Source organism: Xyrauchen texanus, chromosome 1 (genome assembly GCF_025860055.1).
Source record: "Xyrauchen texanus isolate HMW12.3.18 chromosome 1, RBS_HiC_50CHRs, whole genome shotgun sequence".
NCBI lineage: Eukaryota > Metazoa > Chordata > Actinopteri > Cypriniformes > Catostomidae > Xyrauchen > Xyrauchen texanus.
Genome location: NC_068276.1, coordinates 13804792 through 13826598, shown reverse-complemented (window position 1 = coordinate 13826598; position 21807 = coordinate 13804792). Strand labels below are relative to the sequence as shown.

At 36.3% G+C, this 21807-nt stretch overlaps 1 protein-coding gene across 2 annotated transcripts in view; it reads left to right on the top strand.

Moving 5' to 3' along the window:
* Nucleotides 1–17766, top strand: part of LOC127646285 (A-kinase anchor protein 13-like) — a 69240-nt gene extending 51474 nt beyond the window's left edge. For both annotated transcript variants that reach the window (XM_052129812.1, XM_052129821.1), the window contains 6 exons: nucleotides 1582–1643; nucleotides 2481–2525; nucleotides 3250–3300; nucleotides 5148–5597; nucleotides 8145–8430; nucleotides 11868–17766. In XM_052129812.1, the coding sequence (XP_051985772.1) occupies nucleotides 1582–1643; nucleotides 2481–2525; nucleotides 3250–3300; nucleotides 5148–5597; nucleotides 8145–8430; nucleotides 11868–11926 (953 nt within the window). In that variant the 3' untranslated portion in view covers nucleotides 11927–17766. The remainder of the gene's footprint in view (nucleotides 1–1581; nucleotides 1644–2480; nucleotides 2526–3249; nucleotides 3301–5147; nucleotides 5598–8144; nucleotides 8431–11867) is intronic.
* The last annotated feature ends 4041 nt before the right edge of the window (nucleotides 17767–21807 follow it).

Genomic DNA, 21807 nt, shown 5'->3' with positions numbered 1-21807 from the left:
TATACATGGCAACTCATTCGATACTGTTTAAAAAGCATACTGGGTTGGTTGAGAATGCACAGAGTGTACAGTGTTGTCATCTAGACAAAAGGTGTCTACTTTGAAGAAGATATTATATGAGAAAGTCATTACATATATTACAATAAATAATAATAATTAAATAATGCTCACACTTCCATTTTTTTAAATTATTGATGAACAGACATATTAGTTACAGTTTTGAACAGCTGAACAATGATATACAGTTTACAAACATTCAGACACCGGGGACACTGCTGAGGAACATCAGCATGTAAAACATCAACTAATGAAATGTTTTATCAATGACTTCTTGCCTTCATGAGTTGAATTCACATGAGATCAGTCAAATAAGCTGTTCTAACCACTCAATGATTATTTAAAGTAATATATGTACAGTAGATAATGTGTCATTTGTAATGTTTTCCCTTGCAAAAAACGGGAGTTCGTTCGCCACTGATCATTTTCACATGCAAATGAGCTTTGCAGCAAACCTGCGGCAAATAGTTAATTGTTGTCAAAGGTTTGCTGCAGGTTCACCAGTACCGGTGAAGAGCTGCAAACTTCTGGCAAACATCTGCAGCGAATCACAAGCTCGTGAAAATAACAAATGGCAAATTTGTGGAAAGTTGTCAGCTAGATTACCAGAACTCTCGAATTTTTGTAAGTGTACCTTTTGCATTCATGATGCTAATGCGCTAACATGCTAAACGTCGCCAATATATGCACCGTTTATACACTGTTATTGTAATTTATGATGATTTACTGCAAAGAGTGTTAATGGATAGAATACAGACAAAAGAATGATGATAGGCAAATCTTTGAGCAGATGTGTGAATGGCTTTCAGCTGCTGACGGCACACAAATTAAGCAGCATATAAAACAATGCAGTGAATTGGCACTTAGAGTATTTGACTGGATTTGATTCCTTTTGTAGACTAATAAAAAAAAAATCACATGATATATGTCTATGCAAACGATCGTACAGATGTAGGTAAGTTTGCACCAGCTTGCTAATAACTTGCACGCTGGTGTGTTCATGTTGATTGATCTTAACTGACTGAATGGGAATTAGTTATCGGCCTCAAAGTAGGTGGAGCTCCAGGTCATGCCTACCGATGGCATAGACCAATGGCAGTAAGGTGTTAAGAAGCCTGTACGTTTTTTTATTCTCCTGAATGTTCGCCCTGGCGAGCTGTTATAAATCATTGAAACTAACTCAAAAACACCTTCTTTTTAGCTAGATTTTTGACATCACACCCATTGCTCTGGTATCGTAGGAAGTGTGCAGGGGCCTTAAGAGACCTAATTTTGGTCATAACTTAGTTCTGAAAAATTATGTACTAACTGTAAAATAGTAGTAATAAAGGTAGGTGTGTCCAAAATTGTGATTGATAGTGTACGTGCAGCGTAAACTGTGTATCCAAAGTTTTCTGAACGTGGTCATATCAGTTGATATCAATCCAGATAATGTCACTTATTTATGTCATTAAAAGATCTTAAATATAAAAGATCATTCAATCTAATTTGCCTCTGCTCACAGTCATTTTTGTGTGTCTGTAGATGGAGAAAAAGATGAGGTTGAAGATCTTCGGAGGACAGAATCTGACAGTGTCCTGAAGAAGGTAGGAATCCTGTTGAATTCATCCTGCTAATAAGTAAAGAGCCTTTCAGTGACTTTCAATTTCATCTTAAATGGCTTGAAGCAACACTGGCTTCAATTATTTTTCCTGGGTTCACTAGAAGGGAAATGCTTTGTGAAGCGACAAAACCATAGCCAGTCTGAACATATTTGATGTTTAACTTACAGCTATTTAAAACCCGTGCGAGACTACGAAAATACAGAGTGGTTATCTGAGTTACCACAGACTTTGTCCGTTCTAACCAGTCTGGCCATTCTGGTGCCAGATGGGCTGGTTTGAGTATTTCTGTAACTGCTGATCTCCTGGGATTTCCACACACAACAGTCTCTAGAATTTACTCAGAATGGTGCCAAAAACCAAAAAGATCCAGTGAGTGGCAGTTCTGTGGACGGAAACACCTTGTTGATGAGAGAGGCCAACAGAGAATAGCCAGACTGGTTCGCTCTGACAAAGTCTACAGTAACTCAGATAACCGCTCTTTACAACTGTGGTGAGAAGAATAACATCTCAGAATGCTGTCCAACAGACACAAACTAATCCATATTACACACACTGCCCCCTAGTGTCATGTGTTTCTCACTGCACACAGATATTATGCCCTGTTAATATTGCCAGTCAGGTTGGGTTGCTAATGGGAGTCATTAGTGGAGTAGGAGCTCAGAGGAGAATGGAAAATGTATAGGAGTACTCAGACTCTTTAATGTGTGTAATGAGCACCGCTGTGCTGGGCTCAGGGCTGTGGGCTGGTAGGTGTTGGGCTGATTAAATACTCTCAGCTTGCCTCAGTAAAGCTGCAGTCTCTGCCTGTCTTCTCCACAGGGAGGAAATGCAAACCTGCTGCTGCTGCTGAAAAGAAACAGTGAGGTAAGTCAAGGAAGCATGCTTCTTTCAAAGCTCAGGGTGTTATCCTTGAGCAATTCTTGGGTTGTGGATTTCATTTTTAGCATCAATAGCTAATGAGCAAAGCATGTTCACATCACATCTGCTGTGTATTCGTATGTTTTGCAATAAGGGGTTTTCAAGCACTCTGATTGAATAACTCTCAAATGAACCAGTATGCAAACAGAGCCACGTGCCCCCCTTTGAGCCAAGTAGATTTTTAATTCAACTTAAAGCTTCCACAATAAATTATTTGTGTATTTGATCATTTAGATGCACAGTTATTGTAGAAAAAAAAAATTGTAATGTCAAATTTCGGTCAGTCTAATTAGGCTTGATTAGATCGGATTTGAACCCAGGTTTACTTGCACGCTAAACAACAATTGTCTAAACCATCTTACACTTATTTGTAGTTCTACTAAACATTTATGCACGATCCCATTGACTCTCAAATGTTATCAATAATGTGTCTTTTTTGACGTCCATATGTTTTGTTCCTTAAAATGGAACAATTTTGTTTCGTGACCTCTTTGAGTTCCACATATGTTGTTTAAAATCAAGTAACTTGACTGTATGCTATATACACTATATGAATTTACTCTGTCTGAAGTCTAATTTGAGAATCTACAATAGTTTGCTAGTGTCATACTTTATATTTTTGAGACTTAACCAATGAAAGTCTTTCTTTTTCTTTTTTTGGTCCCAACAGCAGGTCTTGAGCAGTGTCACTCACCTCCACGACCTCCTGTCCTCACTGCAGGTATGTATCATTTCAACAGATACTCTATTATACAATACACTATATGGGGAAAAATATATATAAAACCTGAATATATACAGTATTTGAATTCTAATAATGTAGATCCTTAATAGTTTTAAATCTAAATAGTCTGCATTTATAGTACTTATAATCAGATTTATTCAAATTTATAGTAAATTTGAATATATATTCATAAATCTGAATATATAAATGTAATTTTGTAGTTAGAATTAAAAGTTAAAGAAATAGTTAGAGTTCAATACAAGTGAAAGCGGCATTCAGTAGTTCTCTAGTTAGCATTAGCATTGCTCTTCTTCGTGGACTTTAAGTACTGATACGACAGCGGTGTTTATTCTGTACTGCCATCTATTGAAGCTTCTCAAAAACACAATTAAATTGTTAATGTGTAAAACTTTTTAAATTAGCCCCAAATTATTGAATACACCTTTCAGCTCAATTTACAGCATTTGTGGTATGTTGATTAGCACAAAAATAAAAAGAGCTAAAATCTGGGTTACAGTGAGGCACTTACAAGAGAATGGGGCTTCATAAAATGAAGCTTAACATGGTCTTTGTGTTTGTATAGGAGTTGCCACAGTATACAATAGACTGGCATGTCTTAAGGTCAATATTAGGTAAAAGATGGCAAAAAAGAAACAGCTTTCTCTAGAAACTCATCGGTCAATCATTGTTTTGATGAATGAAGGATATACAATGCTTGAAATTGCCAAAAAACTGTAGATTTTATACAAAGGTGAACACTACAGCCTCAAATGTCTACCCGCTCAACACCAGTTTCATGTTCAACAGTAAAGAGAAGACTCAGGGGTGCAGGTCTTATGGGAAGAATTGCAAAGAAAAAGACACTTTTGAAACAGAAAAACAAAAAGAAATGGTTAGAGTGGGCAAAGAAACAAAGACATTGGCCAATAGATAATTGGAAAAGAGTGTTATGGATCTTAACCCCATTCTGCTTTTGTGGGATCAGATAGACTGTAAGGTGCGTGAGAAGTGCTCGACAAGACAGACACATCTATGGCAAGTGCTACAGGAAGCGTGGGGTGAAATGTCACCTGAGTATCTGGACAAACTGACAGCTAGAATGCCAAGGATCTGCAAAGATGTCATTGCTGCACGTGGAGGATGTTTTGATGAGAAATCTCTGATGTAGTTAAAGAAAATTTTTTTGAAATTGGAAAAGCAATTTGTCAAGTTATTAATGCCCTGACTATACATTGTGATCAGTTGAATTCCACTTTGGTGAATAAAAGTACCAATTTCTTGCCATAAGAGCAACATTATTCAATAAACATTATTATTCGTACATTATTCCTAACTTCTGGCTGCCAGTGTACTTGAAAATCTGAGTATAGAAATGTATAGCCCTAGATCTGTAAATATAGTTATAGTATAGTACATTATAAATAAATAATTGTAAATCTGTATAAACTTATATCTTAACATATTCTGATATTTTCAGATTTTAAATAATTACTTACTGTATCCAAATAGTAATACTGTATTAATGCATATACATAATGTGTTTTTCTACATGATTTCTGTATGAATTACATCTGTATATTAAGCTTAATGTAATTAAAAATTCTAAATACTGTATATAAAAGCAAATCAAGTTAAAGAAATTTAACTGAATATATATTACTAAATTTGAATAGATATAAATCTTGAGTATACATTTGTAAAATTTAAATATCTATAATTAAAACTAAATGATACAGTACTGTATATTCAGATTATATACTTCTATTCTTATTCCGGTTTGGCCCTCATCATACTGTAATATAATATGTTGTTCAATATGGTTTCTATATGTATTTTGTCTACAGGCTGTGGTCTTGCAGCAGGACACCTTCATCGAGGACCAGCGTCAGGGGTTAAATGAGCGCACCCCCTCCCGTACCCCATCCTGTGCCTCCTCCCGTCCTCCCTCATTGGTGGAGCAAGAGAAACAGCGCAGTCTGGAGCGCCATCGACAGGAAGCTGCTGCCTTGCAGCGGCAGCAGGCCACACACGCCGAAGAACGACGGCGTAGGGAGAAAGAGTGGGAGGTGAGAGAGCGGGAGCTGATGGACCGGGAGGTGCTGCTCCACGTGAGAGAGGAGGAGGTGCAGAGGAGTTACAAGGAGCTGGATGAGGTACAGCAGGAGCTACAGGGGAGAAAGGAGGATTATCAGAAAGATCTGGAGAGACTGAGAGATGCTCAGAGGAGGCTGGATAGGGAGAGGGAGCAGATGCAGAGGGAGGTGGAGCGAGTGGAGCACCTCCGGGAGGTGGAGGTGAGATTCAAGCTGATTGTCGGCACAGCCTCTATATCATTTGGGGCAGGGGTTTTCAAACTGGGGACGGGGCCATGAGGGTGTGCTAGGGGGTAAGTGGAAAATTGCTCGGTGAAGTAAAAAAAAAAAAAAAAGGTTAACATTTACTGATTTGACATTTAGTATTTTATTGATTTTATTTTTTAATTTTATTGCCATTATTTCATTGCAATTATACAGTATAGCTGCTTTTATATTGTAGGAAGAGTGTTCCTCGCAAGGGATCATCATATTTGGGGGCCCATTGCATTCAGAATTTTGAAAACCCCTTATCTCTACAGTAGAACTGTGCCAATGCAATCATATATAGCAATGGTGATATATGTTATATCTTTGTTATAATTTTTCATTTATGTGTGTGCATTCATATAATTTCCTACTATTCAGCTGGTTGTCTAAAAACAGCATTTGTCAGTGCAATCAGAGCCACTTGTATGAAGTGAATTGAACTATGCATGTATTTAAGTCTATAGGTATGTGTATATATATATATATATATATACAGTGCATCCAGAAAGTATTCACAGCGCTTCACTTTTTCCACATTTTGTTATGTTACAGCCTTATTCCAAAATGGATTAAATTAATTAATTTCCTCAAAATTCTACAAACAATACCCCATAATGACAATGTAAAAGAAGTTTGTCTGAAATCTTTGCAAATTTATTAAAAATAAAAAAACGAAAAAAATCCCTTGTACATAAGTATTCACAGTCTTTGCTCAATACTTTTTTGAAGCACATTTGGCACCAATTACAGCCTCATGTCTTTTTGAGTATGATGCTACAAGCTTGGCACACCTGTTTTTGGGCAGTTTCTCCCATTCTTCTTTGCAGGAGCTCTCAAGCTCCATCAGGTTGGATGGGGAGCATCTGTGCACAGTCATTTTCAGATCTCTCCAGAGATGTTCAATCGGGTTCAAGTCTGGGCTCTGGCTGGGCCACTCAAGGACATTTACAGAGTTGTCCTGTAGCCACTCCTTTGCTATCTTGGCTTAGGGTAGTTGTCCTGTTAGAAGATTAACCTTCACCCCAGTCTGAGGTCCAGAGCGCTCTGGAGCAGGTTTTCAGGTGGACTCCAATGAAGTTGTAGAAACATCTCAAGGATGATCAGTGGAAACAGGATGCACCTGAGCTCAATTTTGAGTGTCATGGCATAGGCTGTGAATACTTATGTACATGTGATTTTTATTTTTAATAAATTTGCAAATATTTCAAACAAACTTCTTTCACGTTGTTATTATGGGGAATTGTTTGTAGAATTTTGAGGAAAATAATGAATTTAATAAATTTTAGAATAAGGCTGTAACATAACAAAATGTGGAATAAGTGAAGCACTGTGAATACTTTCCGGATGCACTGTATGTGTGTGTGTTGCAGCATTGCACAAAATCATGCAGTTAGGGGTCAGGAGCTTCAGTTCATTTTCACATCAACCATCAGAATGGGGAAAATAGACCAAGGCATGATTGTTGGTGCCAGATGGGCTGGTTTGAGTATTTCTGTAACTGCTGATCTCCTGGGATTTTCACGCACTTCAGTTTCTAAGGTTTACTCAGAATGGTGCCAAAAACAGAAAACCTCCAATGACCTGTGGCACTCATGTGAACTATGCAAGTTCAATTCTAGCTTGTGTGAAGTGACCACAATGATCGATGATCATGAAAACGATGATCAAAAAAAGAAAAAGTTTATAACTGATTGTGTTTTGATTGCCTGTCTCTGCAAACCTTTGCTAAACAAATTTTATTATCATGTAATGTAGAAATTTTTACTCATTAATGGATATTATTTAATAAAAGTGAATGTTTTTCATTGACTTTGTAAATATCCCTGGGTGCCGACATGTTTGTGTGATATAGTTTCCAAGTGGCGAGTCCTACATAAAATGGCGTTCCTTTGCACTTTCCCCAGTAGGAAGTTGGAAATTCCGACTGTCCAACTTGAATAGAACACAGATTGAATAATCACAGCAATAAGCTCCAACAGAGCACACAATGACTTTCTGTCTGGGGCTGAGACAGCGCTCAACACTCTGGAGAAGCGTGCACACACTCCAGACGAGTTCTTACTTTCAAACATCTAGGCGGGTCCCCAGCTGAATTTTAACAGAGTGCAGGGTCTTCAAAACAATTAAATACACAATGGTTATGGCGTCTCTGGTCAAGCACACGGTTTAGCCACTCAAGACGACAAAGTGGTGTTTGATTATTAAAATAATTATGGTAACCTGTAAGACAAGTAAAGAGAAGTACTCAACAAGTACTTACTTTACAAGGAATTACTTTAAGTACTTGAGTAGACAAAATGATCAAAATGCCCATCACTACTATGAATACCAAGGTCTTCAGTTTTAATTTCCAAGACATACTCATACAATTCAGTGCGAGTTGCTGTGGATAAAAGTCTCTTACAAATGAATATATTAAAAGGCTAAATTATCTTCACATATTGAACAGTGTTTGGTCTCAATGTTTGACTGACTCGCATCTTATCATGCATCCCACAGGCACGGATTCAACGCACCCCCTCCAGCACTTCGGAGGACTCCCTAAAACTCCACAGCAGCAGCTCTGTGGAAAAAGAGATCTGGGAGGGCGAGCTATCATCCAGCCCCAGAAAGAACTCCATCTCCAAACACAAGGGCCGCAGCCTCTTCTCCCTGGGTGGCAAAACTCAGAGCTTAGAGGGCCAAAACCAGATCCCCACTCGACTGCTTCAGCTGGCTACAAGCAAGGAGAAGAAGGACAAGAAGAAGAAGAAAACCAAGAACCAGCAGCCCACTCAGGAAGCAGGTGAGAGAATGGGCCCTGACACTGAACTCCCACACAATAATTCAATAGAGATAAAGCATCATGCATGGAATTGATTCAGTTAGCCTGGAAAACCATAGCGGCCATATCCGTTCTGACTGAAATTGGTAACAAGTTTGTTGTTGTAGAACATACCACATTTCAATTTAAATTGTAAAACTATCCTTCAAGAGGAAAGGGTTTTTGTCAGAAGGTCTAACAGGCTTTGCATATATTTAGCTCTCTCTAGGAATAATGGATTGCCATTGCTGACGGATCATTCCTGTCATATTTTATTAATCCATCTCTGAAATTTGTTACACTGAGAATGGTGTTTCTATTTACAGGGCTCCACATTGTGACTACAATAATTGCAAATGTGACAATTATAATTTGGGATTAATAATAATAATTATTAATAATCACAATTCGTGGCAGATGGTAAACAAGTGCATGCACAAATAACTTTTTTGAACTGGTTCTCAAATTCAAACTGACTTGCTTACTGAACACAGAGTAATTTTGTTCATGTTTGAATATCACCCTGCAGCTCTTGCCTGGTTGCTCACTAAAGCTAAGCAGGGTTGAGCCTGGCCAGTACATGGATGGGAGACCTCCTGGGGAAAACCAAGGTTGCTACTGGAAGTGGTATTAGGGAGGCCAGCGGGGGTGCTCGCAATGCCCCAGTATAGTGACGGAGACACTATACTGTAAAAAGGCACCGTCATTTGGATGAGATGTTAAACTGAGGTCCTGACTCTCTGTGGTCATTAAAAATTCTCGTAAAGAGTAGGGGTGTAACCCCAGTGTCCTGGCCAAATTGGCCCCTATCTATCATGGCCTTGTATTAATCTCCATCCCTGAATTGGCTACATCACTCTACTCTCTACTTTTTCCTGCACACCAATAGCTGGTGTGTGGTGTGTGGTGGGTGTTCTGGTGCACTATGGCTGCATTTTTCTTCAGCCTTTTCACAGGCTATTATTTTTGTTTTTATTTTAAAGAGGAATTGATATGACTCTTTTTATTATTTTAATATGTTCTTTGAGGTTCACTTCTAATAATAGTACTGTTTTTTTGTACCAAAAAAGTCATATTTTAAAACACGATCATTTTCCACCATCATTCTGAACCTCTGTCAGAAATACTTTGTTTTGGTGCTGCTTCTCCTTTAAGACTTGTCAGTAAACGCCCACTGTTATGATTGGCTCACTGTTCTTAACTGGTCTGCTCTCTTCTTGTCATCTCACTGCTCACCGATACTGGGCAGGGCTACGGAAGTAATAAGGTAAAGTAGACATTGTTTTGTTGTGGAGGCATTCAGCTGCAAATTTCCACCACAGTGTGACGTCATAACGTGGAGGAAGTAGAGAATGAGTTGCTTTGGCAGCTTGGCTTCAGCAAATACTCTTTTTGTTGTAGGGAGGACGTTTTGAGTTCTGAAACTTACACAATGTTTTTATAGTAAAATGACCTCTTATATGTAGATAATCAAGGACAGTTTTATTCCTCATGTCATGACCCCTTTAATCCTCTGTGGTCTGAGGGTATTTTGGGCCCTGGAGAAGTTTTGACATGCCTTGACATTTGTGCTTTTTTCAGTTGCTTAAAAACACATTCATGGCTAAAGTCTGATAACACTGTATTCAGCACAAACTGTGAGCAACATGTATGTACAGGTTTGTATTTTTGAGAAAATAACATTTATGCATGGTTTTTGAAAAAACTAAAATTTTAAGTCACTGAAATAAGGTCATATAACACATACTAAACATTTGTCCACAAGACTTTTGAGAACTGGACCTTGTAGCCTAGAGTTTTTGCTACAAAATGATGTGAAAACCATCCTGATCACTCATTCATACAAAACAATATAATAATATAACTTTTGTAAGACACTTTTAGTGTTGAAAGGTAATATGCGAGGAGGCGTAAATGATCATGAATATTCATTGTAATTCACACATGAGAGACAAAGACCCTCCCCTGGGACTATCAATGAGGAATGTGACAGAGAGAGAATGAATGTGAGGAGATTTAATGATCAAAATCAAGTTTTAAGTTAAAAGAAGTAATCTATATATTTTCTTTACATAAAGACTTTACTTAATTTTAGATCTACACTACAATTTAAAAGAAGTCTCTTCTGCTCACCAAGACTGGATCTATTTGATCCAAAATACAGAAACAACATCACAATTTAAAAGAACCGTTTTCTATTTAAATATATTGTAATATGCAATTTGTGATCAAAGCTGCATTTTCTTTCATTACTGCAGTTTTCAGTGTCACATGATCCTTCAGAAATCATCATAATATGCTGATTTTCTAATATGGGCATATTTAAAGTGCATTTTACTCATTTACACCTGAACACATTTTTGCAAGCACAAGCTTTGTTGATGATAATGAGGCAGCATAAACACTGTTTAAAATACAATCTAAACATTCATATAATTTTATATCATATTACATATCATATTTATATCATACAGCATTCAATTTAAATACCTGCTTTAGCCAAAACAGCATTTAAATGTAACTAAAACTTGCTTATTAGGACATATTTCAAATGTCAATACCCTGAATCCTGGCTGGCAAGTCTGGAAACAGTCCCACTAGTAAAATATGTACATGTTTATATAAAATAGCATGTCAACTAATGAAAACTCGTCGTAATTACTTACTCGTCTGAAATTGTATCCTCGTCTGGATCAAGTCTCTCTTCAAAATGTTCAGAGTCCCAGCACATTAGCGTATGAATGGCGCGCTCTGCTGGTGGATGGGATCACATTACAGATAATTAGATAGCCTAGTAAAAACTGTACATCGCTTTGTTTCAAACAGATTGCATTCCAGGAGAATATTTGTTTTAAATTTGAATTGTTTTATTTAAAAGTAGACATTTTAAGCTTTCTTAGACATATGTTTCATGTTTGTGTGATAAGTATTCGCGGAGTGTCAGTTCATTTTTGTGACGTGTTTCTGAAATATGCTCGTGAACACAGAGACTGCTGAAAGCTCACCCTTTTTATTTTCTTTATTTACAAAAGCACAATGTTTTGTTGTTATTGTGAGTGTACACAAATAAAAGTAGACCCTTTATAGTCTCTAATGATGTCTTACACTTATCTGTATACCCAAAAACAAATTTCTGCTGTAATGACGAAAATATCCAGCAGGACACGCCGGCACGTCCGTCAACCCCAGAGGGTTAACAATAGCAAAGGATTAAATTACACAGTATTTCTATGTGAATTTTCAACAATTGCGATGGATGATCAAAGTTTGTTCACAATATTGAAGTTGAGCATGGACAACAGTGCTTCAGAACAACTCTATGTCTATATCAAGCGATTCTGTATTTTTTATTTTGCTTTGTTTTTTTGTCTGGAGCTCTGAATTATTGAAACATTTTCTTCTGCTGTTCTTTCCCACAGAATCCCATCTGCTGCCCCTGACAGAGCCTCCAATGGATGGAGAGATCTTTTTCTGCTGATTTACTCATCATCCCTTCCTTCCAAATTGTTTCACCTCATGGACTCCATATCAACTCATGCAGGAAGTCACCCAAAATGCCCTCTTCATGTTTGGGTATACCCAGTTATAACCCTGCTATCTTTCTACTGTATAAGGGGGTGAATCTTACAAAATCTGTCAAGAACATGAACGGGTCATATTACACCCCAAAATCAAAAGATAAGAAATTATATTTTGCTTTAAAAAAAATTAAGTCTGTTCTTAGAATCATTGAGAATTTTTTGTATTGTGACATTAACCCCCCCATTCTCAATACCGTAATGCAATATAACAATGATAGATAATTATGTTGGCTTGACAAAACAAAACCCCTAAACCATGACCAAAATGATCAATTGTAACTTCTCCTACATCGATCAAACTTGGCACAGACCTTCTTACAATTCTGTTTCCGTTTACTCTGTCTTTTCTAACTGATTGGACTTGTGTTTTTTATATGACTGACAATAGAAAACTTACACTGACTTATCTATCAACTCTCTAACAACAAAGAAATGCCTTGCAACTGGCCCAAACACACTAGTAAATGGTCTGGACTTATATAGCTCTTTTTTTTTTAACCTTAAGAGGTTACCAAAGCACTTTACTCTGTCTCCCAATCACCAATTCACACCCACACACCAATGGCAGCAGAGCAATTTGGGGTTCAGTGTCTTGCCCAAGGCCACTTCAACATGTGGAGATGTGGGCCGGGAATCGAACCACCAACCCTGTGATTAGCAGCCAACCCGCTCTACCACCTGAGCCACAGCTGACCCTAGCAATCAGCCAGAACACACTAGCAACTGCTTAGTAATGCATCATCTGTTTATCTGATTTTGTGTCTGTCTGGCTTGTATAGCATTTAAACTTTTTAAACAAGGCTTTGTCAAGCCAACATCAAAATTTGTCTTCAAAAACCTTATCCATCTGGTCTAAATTGTAACATATTTATTAGGGCAGGGGAAAAAATGAATTCTGTTACAAATTGTTATTCTTGAGCCAACGATTTTAAAATCGTCTGCCAGATGAAAAATCTATTTTTAATTTAATAAATAATTCATGTTTATCATATTGCTACAAATATTAATAGATAAATATAGGAAGCTATATTTGGGCAGAGTTCCACATAACATGTTTTCTCTCTGGGAAGTTGTCTCTTTCATGCTGCCTTCACGTGCTATCGGATTTATCGTAAATACGAGTTTCCCTCTCTGAAGTTGCATATGAATGACCCCTTAAGTCGTATTTACGACTGGGAGTATCTGAGATCATTTTGATACCAGAGTTTTCGAGATGGGAGAAGTCGTAAACTTTCAACATGGCAGAGGAGACAACTGTTTCTGTAGTGAATGTGTCAGGTTTTATTAATTTTTATAAATACAGTTCATTGTTAGCGCTTAACGTTTTGGTCATATTCATTTATGTATATCAGCAACCATCTGATGCATGTTGTACATTTTTACACTGTAAAAATAGCTTTTATTTGTTCATAATTCCATTATCGTCAGCAACCATTATCGTCAGCAATTTTTTATTAATAATACATTAATTTTTTCCTCAAGAAATATATCTGAATTAAATTTTTTCCGGCAACAAAGCCCCTGAAAGCGACATACTCGTGATTAGGATAATTCCGATAGCACATGAAGGCAGCATAATTCTTTACGTTTAGTCCATTAATTCACCGCTGCTACAGCCATTTGTTCACTCTCTGACGTCAAATCGTCTGATGTGATCAATGTTCCTATTATTATAAGCCAAAAGTTCACTTGAGAGGTGTTGTGAAGAGTATTTGTCAGGAATCTTTCTACAGATTCTGTCTGACACTGCTTTAATGAATAGTTTAGCTGTAAAAAGGCTTATCAAACTATTGGATGCCATAAACTACATGTCGTGGTCCTGCAATATTTATATCTAATACTACGATATAATATACTACTATATAATATCTACTTATAGCTAACAGTCAGGGTATTCATGCACAGTGGCGGGTAATTTTGCACATTTACCCTCCACTGCATCTCAATCAGCTCCCTAGTTTGGCCATTTTTAGGGCTGTCTCATTCGCAAAATCATTCTAGTGCACTGAAACATTCGCTCCCTAAAAAATCCCACAATGCACCGTAAAAACCACTCACTATGTTCCCTTACCAGAAACATCGTCATGTCTTATGAAGTCTCTCAGGTCATTTGAGTGTAAAACTATAAAGTTCAAGCCTTATTTTCTCTTTAAAAGATATGTTGTTTCTAATGTCTTTTATTAAAAATGACCATGAAAGTGAAACATTCTTATAAATATTTGAGTTGTTAAAAGAAGGTTTAAAATACACTCCTAAATATTTAAATTTCTTTATGTAATTTATCTGTTATAATAACACTTTTTAACACATGTTTGAATATCTTAAATGAAAATGAATGATAGTGTCATTTATACATCTATGGTGCTGATTACTAACATGCACAAGCTTGTTAATGTGTCGCAGGCGATTGAGTCAAAAGTGTCCCAACGTTCAGTGAATGAACACCTTTTGCCAGTGCCTGAATTCGTGTTCACAATCTACTGATTCACAACATAGGGAGCTAGGGAGCTGATTGAGACACAGGGAGGAAATGACGACAATACATGTCTTGTGGAACACGCACATTGTGAGTTCTCACTTTTTATCTCTGTCAGTCATCTAGTAGTTTTGTAAGAATAGAGTCTATGAGAATGCTGCATAGGCTCTCAGACTATCTCAGGATGCATTTGTTAATAACATGCATTGACATTGGGACTACAGGTGAATTGTCATTTGAGGCATAATTCATTTCAGCACCAGAAATGTTTCTTGAACAAGTTAGCAATTTAGCCTCCTTTTGTATGCTGCAAAATTATCGTTATGATAATAGTAAAAACATATGGTAATATAAGTTATATTTTATATTCTAAAATAACTAAATTAGTTTGATAAGTTAAAATTATGAATATATTTGTTTGTTGAATACAAATGACATAACGCACTGACTGGTCGATTTGTAGTTGTAAATGGGTAGTTTTGCACATCCTACCTTTTATCTGCAAATTGTACGTATATTACAGAGTGAAAACAATTGTCATTTCAGACACAACTGTTCTTAAATAGATATTTCTTTCTGAGGAAAAGGAGTTAACAAAGTTTTTATATCAAAACAATCGCATCGAATCGTGAGGTCTGTGGCAAAAAAAACAGCCCTAATATTTATAAATCATTGTGGTATTTGGTTTGCTGCCTATAAGGTATGCTGATACATATAATAATAAAAATACAGTAGTTTTACTTTAATCAATACTGTATTACAGTTATGAGAATCTGATGTAAATCACCTTTGAGAATAATGTAAATATGCCTAAAAAAAATACTCAAAAGTTAAACTTCTGGACGCATTGCGGTTATTAGAATTTGGGCAGAAAAATTGCTTAAAGGGTTAGTTCACCCAAAAATGACAATTCTCTCATAATTTATTCACGGTCATGCCATCCCAGATGTGTACATCTTCAGCAGAATGCAAACTAAGATTTTTAGAAGAATATCTCAGCTCTGTTGGTTCATACAATGCAAGTGAATGGGTGCCAAATTTTTGAAACTCCAAAATCCACATAAGGGCAAAATAAAAGTACTCCAGATGTCAACATATCAATATTTAAGTCCTTTTTTTTTACCAGAAATTCTCCTCCCTGCTCAGTCAATCTTCACTTTCACTTTTACGTTGTTCTGCTTTAGTTTTTTTGTGATTCACATTCTTCATGAGTATTGCCCCCTATTGGGAGGAGAATTTATGATAAAAAAAATGACTTGAATATTTATCTGTTTCTCACCCACACCAATCATATCACATCTGAACGCATGGATTTAACCACTGGAGTATTATGGAATACTTTTATGCTCCCTTTATGTGGATTTTGGAGCTTCAAAATGTTGGCACCCATTCATTTGCATTGTGAGGACCTACAGAGTTGAAATATTCTTCTAAAAATCTTTGTTTGTTTTCTGGAGAAGAAAGACAGTCATACACATCTGAGATGCCAGGAGGGTGAGTAAATCATGAGAAACTTTTCATTTTTGTGTGAACTATCACTTTAATTTTAGTGAAAACGTCACAATGCAAAAAAATAAATAAAATCAAAATCTTAATAATCTTAAATTCCTTTGTTATTTATGTTGTACAGCCTCTTTTTTATTTGTATTTTTTTATTTGTATTTTATTTAATTTGTTTTTTTAGTTGCAATGTGACCTAGATGTTTTTGTGAGATTTTGTTGATTTGCTTACTTTTACATGTCTGAGTATATCAGACAAATTCGATCTTTTGTTATCATTGTTAAAATGTACTGTTATGTAAAATGATCATTGTTAAAATGTACTGCTTGTCCGAAGTGTTATGTCTCTTTACTCTGCACTCCTGTTCAAATAAATCGTTTGTGCCAGGTTTACAAAATGCAAAAATTGAAATTGCAGCGCCCCCTATTGGCAAACTCATCACACTGGCTTATTGCATGGAAGAATAACCATTTAAAATGTAATTAGATTTTTAAAATTTAAACGGATTATGAGAGAAAAGTGGCATTCAACTCTTTCCCATGTTTTCTATTTTAGGTTCTCAAAGGAATTTCACCTTTGAAATGCCACTGAGCACTTTAAAACCATTCAAATGTTACTCAACCCCCAAAAATGGTAATACATTTTTCATTAGCATTCCAAAAATAATGTCCTAAGGACGGATTTTAAAAAGGATTTGGGGGCCATTGCATAACATACCAAGACATTTCATGCTACGTAAAGATTATTGAACCCTTCTGTAATACTTAACAACTGTAGCAGGATAGACACGCTGTACATGCTCTATGAATTGGAGACCCCTGAGGAATATTTAAAGCTACCTGCTGGACAGGTAAAGGAGATGTTCCTTTAACATCCATGCAGGATACTGTACCTAGTCTACCTAGGATCCCCTTACGGATCGAATTCAACATACCACATTTAAATGTTTGAATAAATCGAACACCCCGTCTTCTAACATTCTTTGCACTCTAAGTGTCTACCTATTTCATCAAGCATGAATATTTGCCCTCCTGCCATATTTCAAGGAAGACACCACGGTCTTTATTTTTTCAAGGGACAATCTCTAAAGGAGTTACCTATTTGTCATTTAAATTGTTTTATACTTTTTTGTGTGTGTGTGTGTGTGTGTGTGTGTGTGTGTGCAATTTTTACCTGCAATTACGTGATTCTAACATGGGAGGGCAGCAGAGGTTCAAGTATTGTTATAATTTAAGGCTACTCTGGATTTACATGACTTTTAAGTGATGATTGTCAAAGACAACACACAAGTGTTGCAGTGCAAGAATGATTGTTTCTTCACATGTACAAACTGATTTTTTACTCGGAAAACAAAGTTTATGGCCTTATGAAATTGTCAGTGACACTTTTGTCCTCCAGTAAAAGCAGGGAAAAGTCAAATCAGGCATATTGTCTCATGCGTAAAAGTAAATTAAAGTTGCTTAGCCTTAAAGATATGATGAAATTCACTAAAATATCACCCAACATTTTCTCAGGATTAGTTTCACTCTTTCATCTTTGTTTTGAAACTAAGGTAGCATTTGTACATTTAAGGTGCATTTGTTTTCTTGCTTAATATAAAGGAAAAAGGTAAATTGATGTAAATATTATTTTGTGTAACATTTTTTATGTAAAATTTGTGATTCATTTTGTAAGTGTTTTGTGAGACACAAGGCTTTATTTATCATTGGTCCCCTTGTCTTGAGGCAGAAAACTATATTTGCCTCAAAATAAAAATCTATTACGAGTTTTTGGCTTGTATTCTTCTACTTTTGTCATTTCCACCATCTTTTTATTTCACTGCAGATTATTGTACATTTCATTCTGATTCACAAGTATTAGTTGGACAAACAGATCAAGGTTACCTTTTCCTTTTAGGAAGATTAAAGCGAGGCAGATTATTTAAGAAATTGCTACCGAATAAAGCTTGACGACTCGCATATAAATGGATCCTTTGATCAGCCGTCTTCATGCGGATTACTTAGAAAGAACTGCAGATAAATCAAATGCCAAGTAAATATGTCTCCACTGCCTGTTGTTGGTTGGGAGAGACATGTAACATACATGACAAAGTCATGTGAAACCCCTGTTCGCAACCCATTTTACTTCTGTAATATGACACATTTCAGAGTTAAACAGATTTTTATCCATCAGAATTGATTGAATCATTAATAGTGGGCGTTCCATACCACAAACGGAGCCAAACGTGAACGTGAGTTTATTAAAACAACGTCTATTTTGCTATTGGTTATAGTGAAATGTGGTTCAGAGGAAGAGCTCATTATTGCAATTTGATTAAATACTACTAAGACAAAAAAAAAAATAAGTTTTTGAAATAAAGTGCACTGATGAATCATTTACAGTAAGACTAGGAACATACATTAAGCATGTACATATGGAGTTTTTATTTTATGTAGACTTCAACATAATGGTGGCATCCTCCATTGTTAATCCTTAAATGCATGGGTGTTTCGCCAAACATCATTACATACTTGGGTGTTTAGTGACCCGGCACGTACAGTACATCTATCACAGTCGGATCTACAAAATGCTCAGATAGTGTCAAATTTGAAAATAATAGAATAGATTATATGCTAATTTATTTTGATGTTTTATTGTTCATATTTCACAGAGATGATGCAACAAGTATAGAACAAGATTCATTACTTTCACGCTGAAATCTGCGAAAGTGGCTGTCAAACACATATTGAGTTGCATTAAAAAAAGCAACACGTATGTATTTTCTCATGCACTTTTTGAGTCAAGACGCACAACTTCATTTCAGAAGTACACCCAAATTACAATAGCCAAATCGTATTGTACATGTGTTACACTTGCTATAGTTTACTTCCACATTGCTTCTTCATCAAATAGCTATGCCAAATGTAAATCAAGTCAATCCCTGAAACATCAGCACCACCTTGGGTAACAAATAGCATGTATAATATGTATGTGGGATACTGATAATTCACCATTGTTACACAGAATCATAAATAATATTTATAAAAGCGCAAAAACCCAAGGTATGTGTTAAAGGGTTAAAATGACTGAGATTTGCTCAGTGTGCTAATGCTTTTTCTAACACATGTCCTGCATGTTTCCCTAGAACTATTAGCTTCATGGCACTGATGCTGGTTGCCAACTGTTGGTTGCAATGATATGAAAGCTTTAGCTAAGGTAACAGTCCAAGTAGATGGCAAGTAGTGAGAGTGAATGCATGCAGAGATAACTACTAATGTCATCAAGAAGATTTGTAGAATGAGTAATCTTACTCTAATATATGTTTGCTATAATAACCCACTCACAGTTAGACTGAAGGCAATGGTCATTTTCTGCAGTTTTACAATTGGTTCAATCATGTGTAATACAACTAGGTATGAGTTCTTGGAAAATGTGGGGAAATGGGCCACTGCATCGTAATACAGAGCTATTTTTGTAAAATGATGTATGAAATGATTATGAATAACAGTGTATTACGGGCAGAAAGACCTTTCATTGACTTTGACTCTCATTATCTGGCAGATTTTCAGTTTTCTAAACCAATCAATAACTTTTAAATGTTTAAGTGTAATAAAAACAAGGCTTGGCGCTTGGAGTTGTGCTTCTCTCGGCAGGTCAAGAGAGGAAACGTTGATCATAATAGTTTGAAAAGTACAGCAGAAGTACTGTTGTCATGGAGGTGGTTGTTTTTTTATAATGGCACCATTACCTAATCTAGTAGGAGTATATGATGACGAAAAGTGAATATGTTCAGTTTATTCTCCAAGGGAATATGGTCAGTCTCTTCTGCTTAATTGGTGTTGATTTATTTGGTCCAGGTTGTCTAAAGACTGTCACTGCATTGACCCACCAATAGCAGCCATCTCTTGAGCAGTTAAGGAAGGAGTTTTAGTTTATTTTAGTTATTTCAAGATATTTTGTTTGTGGTCCAAATATATAATATATCAAAATATAATAACCATAACCCCAGGTATGGTCATGATTTTCTTTTCTGCAATAAAAGGTGGTAAATATCACAAAATATGTCAAGAACATATCTGGGTCATATTTCACCCCAAAATCAAAAGAAAGAAATAAGAAATTATATATAAATATTAAATAATATAGGAATTAAATAATATAATCGAATTTAGCAAATTAAATAAATTAAAACTCCAGTTCTATCAGGAAGACACACAGGCTTGAGTGAAGTTTGAGATGCCATTTATTTGATAGATGTAAAACGGGAGGTAATGTCTCTCTCTTTGGCGTAGGCCCGGCCGGCAGTCCGAGGGAGTTGTACCCGGAACCGTCATGTCCTGCCGGAGATAGGAGGCAGGGGCGAGGAGCCTACCTCCCTGCGGGACAGGGCTCAACTGGTGGTGGTGGGGAGGTGGAGGTTGCAGTGTTAGCACACCGAAGCAGCAATGTGATAGATTGTGAGCGGACTTATAAAGCAATGGCTTACGTGCGATTGGCTAGGAGTTACCCAGCTAATGAAGTGATGATGTACACCTGCTGGTCTTCCCGCTAGAACTACGCTCCACTTCCATTTATGGTCATACAATTTTTCAGCAATGTAAGACAGTGAATCTTTCCATATGTTTCAAGAACGTATCTGGAAAGAACCAATACATTTGATTTAAGTATCGAATAATAGCATTTAATCATTATAGTAATGACAGAAACCACTAAGTATCATGAGAAGAGTTAAGTTAAGGGCATTTGTCCAAAAGGATAGAAAAATCTGATACTATCGATAATCTTGGAGCAAAGAAACATTAGACAAAATGTTTAAGGAATATTAAAGTGACATTCGTGACATTGACCATGTTAACTCCTTTGTATAAAAGGTCAGATTCCCTTGCTGAATGCTAATATACCTTAAGGGAACTAAATATTTTAGAAGCATCTTCTCTTATGATCTGATATTTGGACCCCAATGTTTAAAGACAAAATATGATTGGTCTCTGACGTAAATTAGCTATAATGGGAATTTTACATCTGTAATGGAAAGCATTTCTACTGATAATCTCTCATGCATTAAGAAAGCACTGTACCAGTAACACACAAAACAATTCAGAAGTAGAATCACAAAAGGGAAATGGAAAGACAATGTTGATTAATATCAATACACTGATCATATCATCATTTGCAGAGCTGGAATTGAAGAGCTTACAGTAAAAGCATTATATCTCAGAAAGTTATTTTATTCAAAGAGAATTAATGGACAGGAAGTTTTATTTCCCAATAATGTATTTACCATGAAAGCAAGATTACATCAAAATGTACTAATGTGCCTTAATAACTACATGACCTGGTTACTTCAGTGTATGAATTTCATTTGTAATACAATGCTTTTGTATTATAGTGTATTATAATGCAATCTACTATATAATGAGCATACATCACTTTTCTCAATATCAGACAGTGGGGTCTGCTTCAGTGAATTGCACATACATAACTCTCCTTGTGGGAGTTGCACTTAAAACCTAATCCCCTAAGCATTATCATTCTATAACTTTTTACACAAGTGTGGCCTTTGGAACAAGTGTCCTTGGGGCAATGGAGCTTGCATGAACCTGCATTTATTAAGACTTTCTAGGTCTTATTTGCATAAACAGAGATGGGTTAGTTCAGACTTAATTGAGTTCATCGCATTGGGTGGTAAGGGTCTAAGTGTTTCTTAGAATTTCAGTCATGCTCATATTCGCGACTTATGTACTTAATCATTGCCATTAGAAATCAAATACAAACACCTCTCCAAGCTCCACTCTTCAGTCATGAATGTCGGACCACACTCG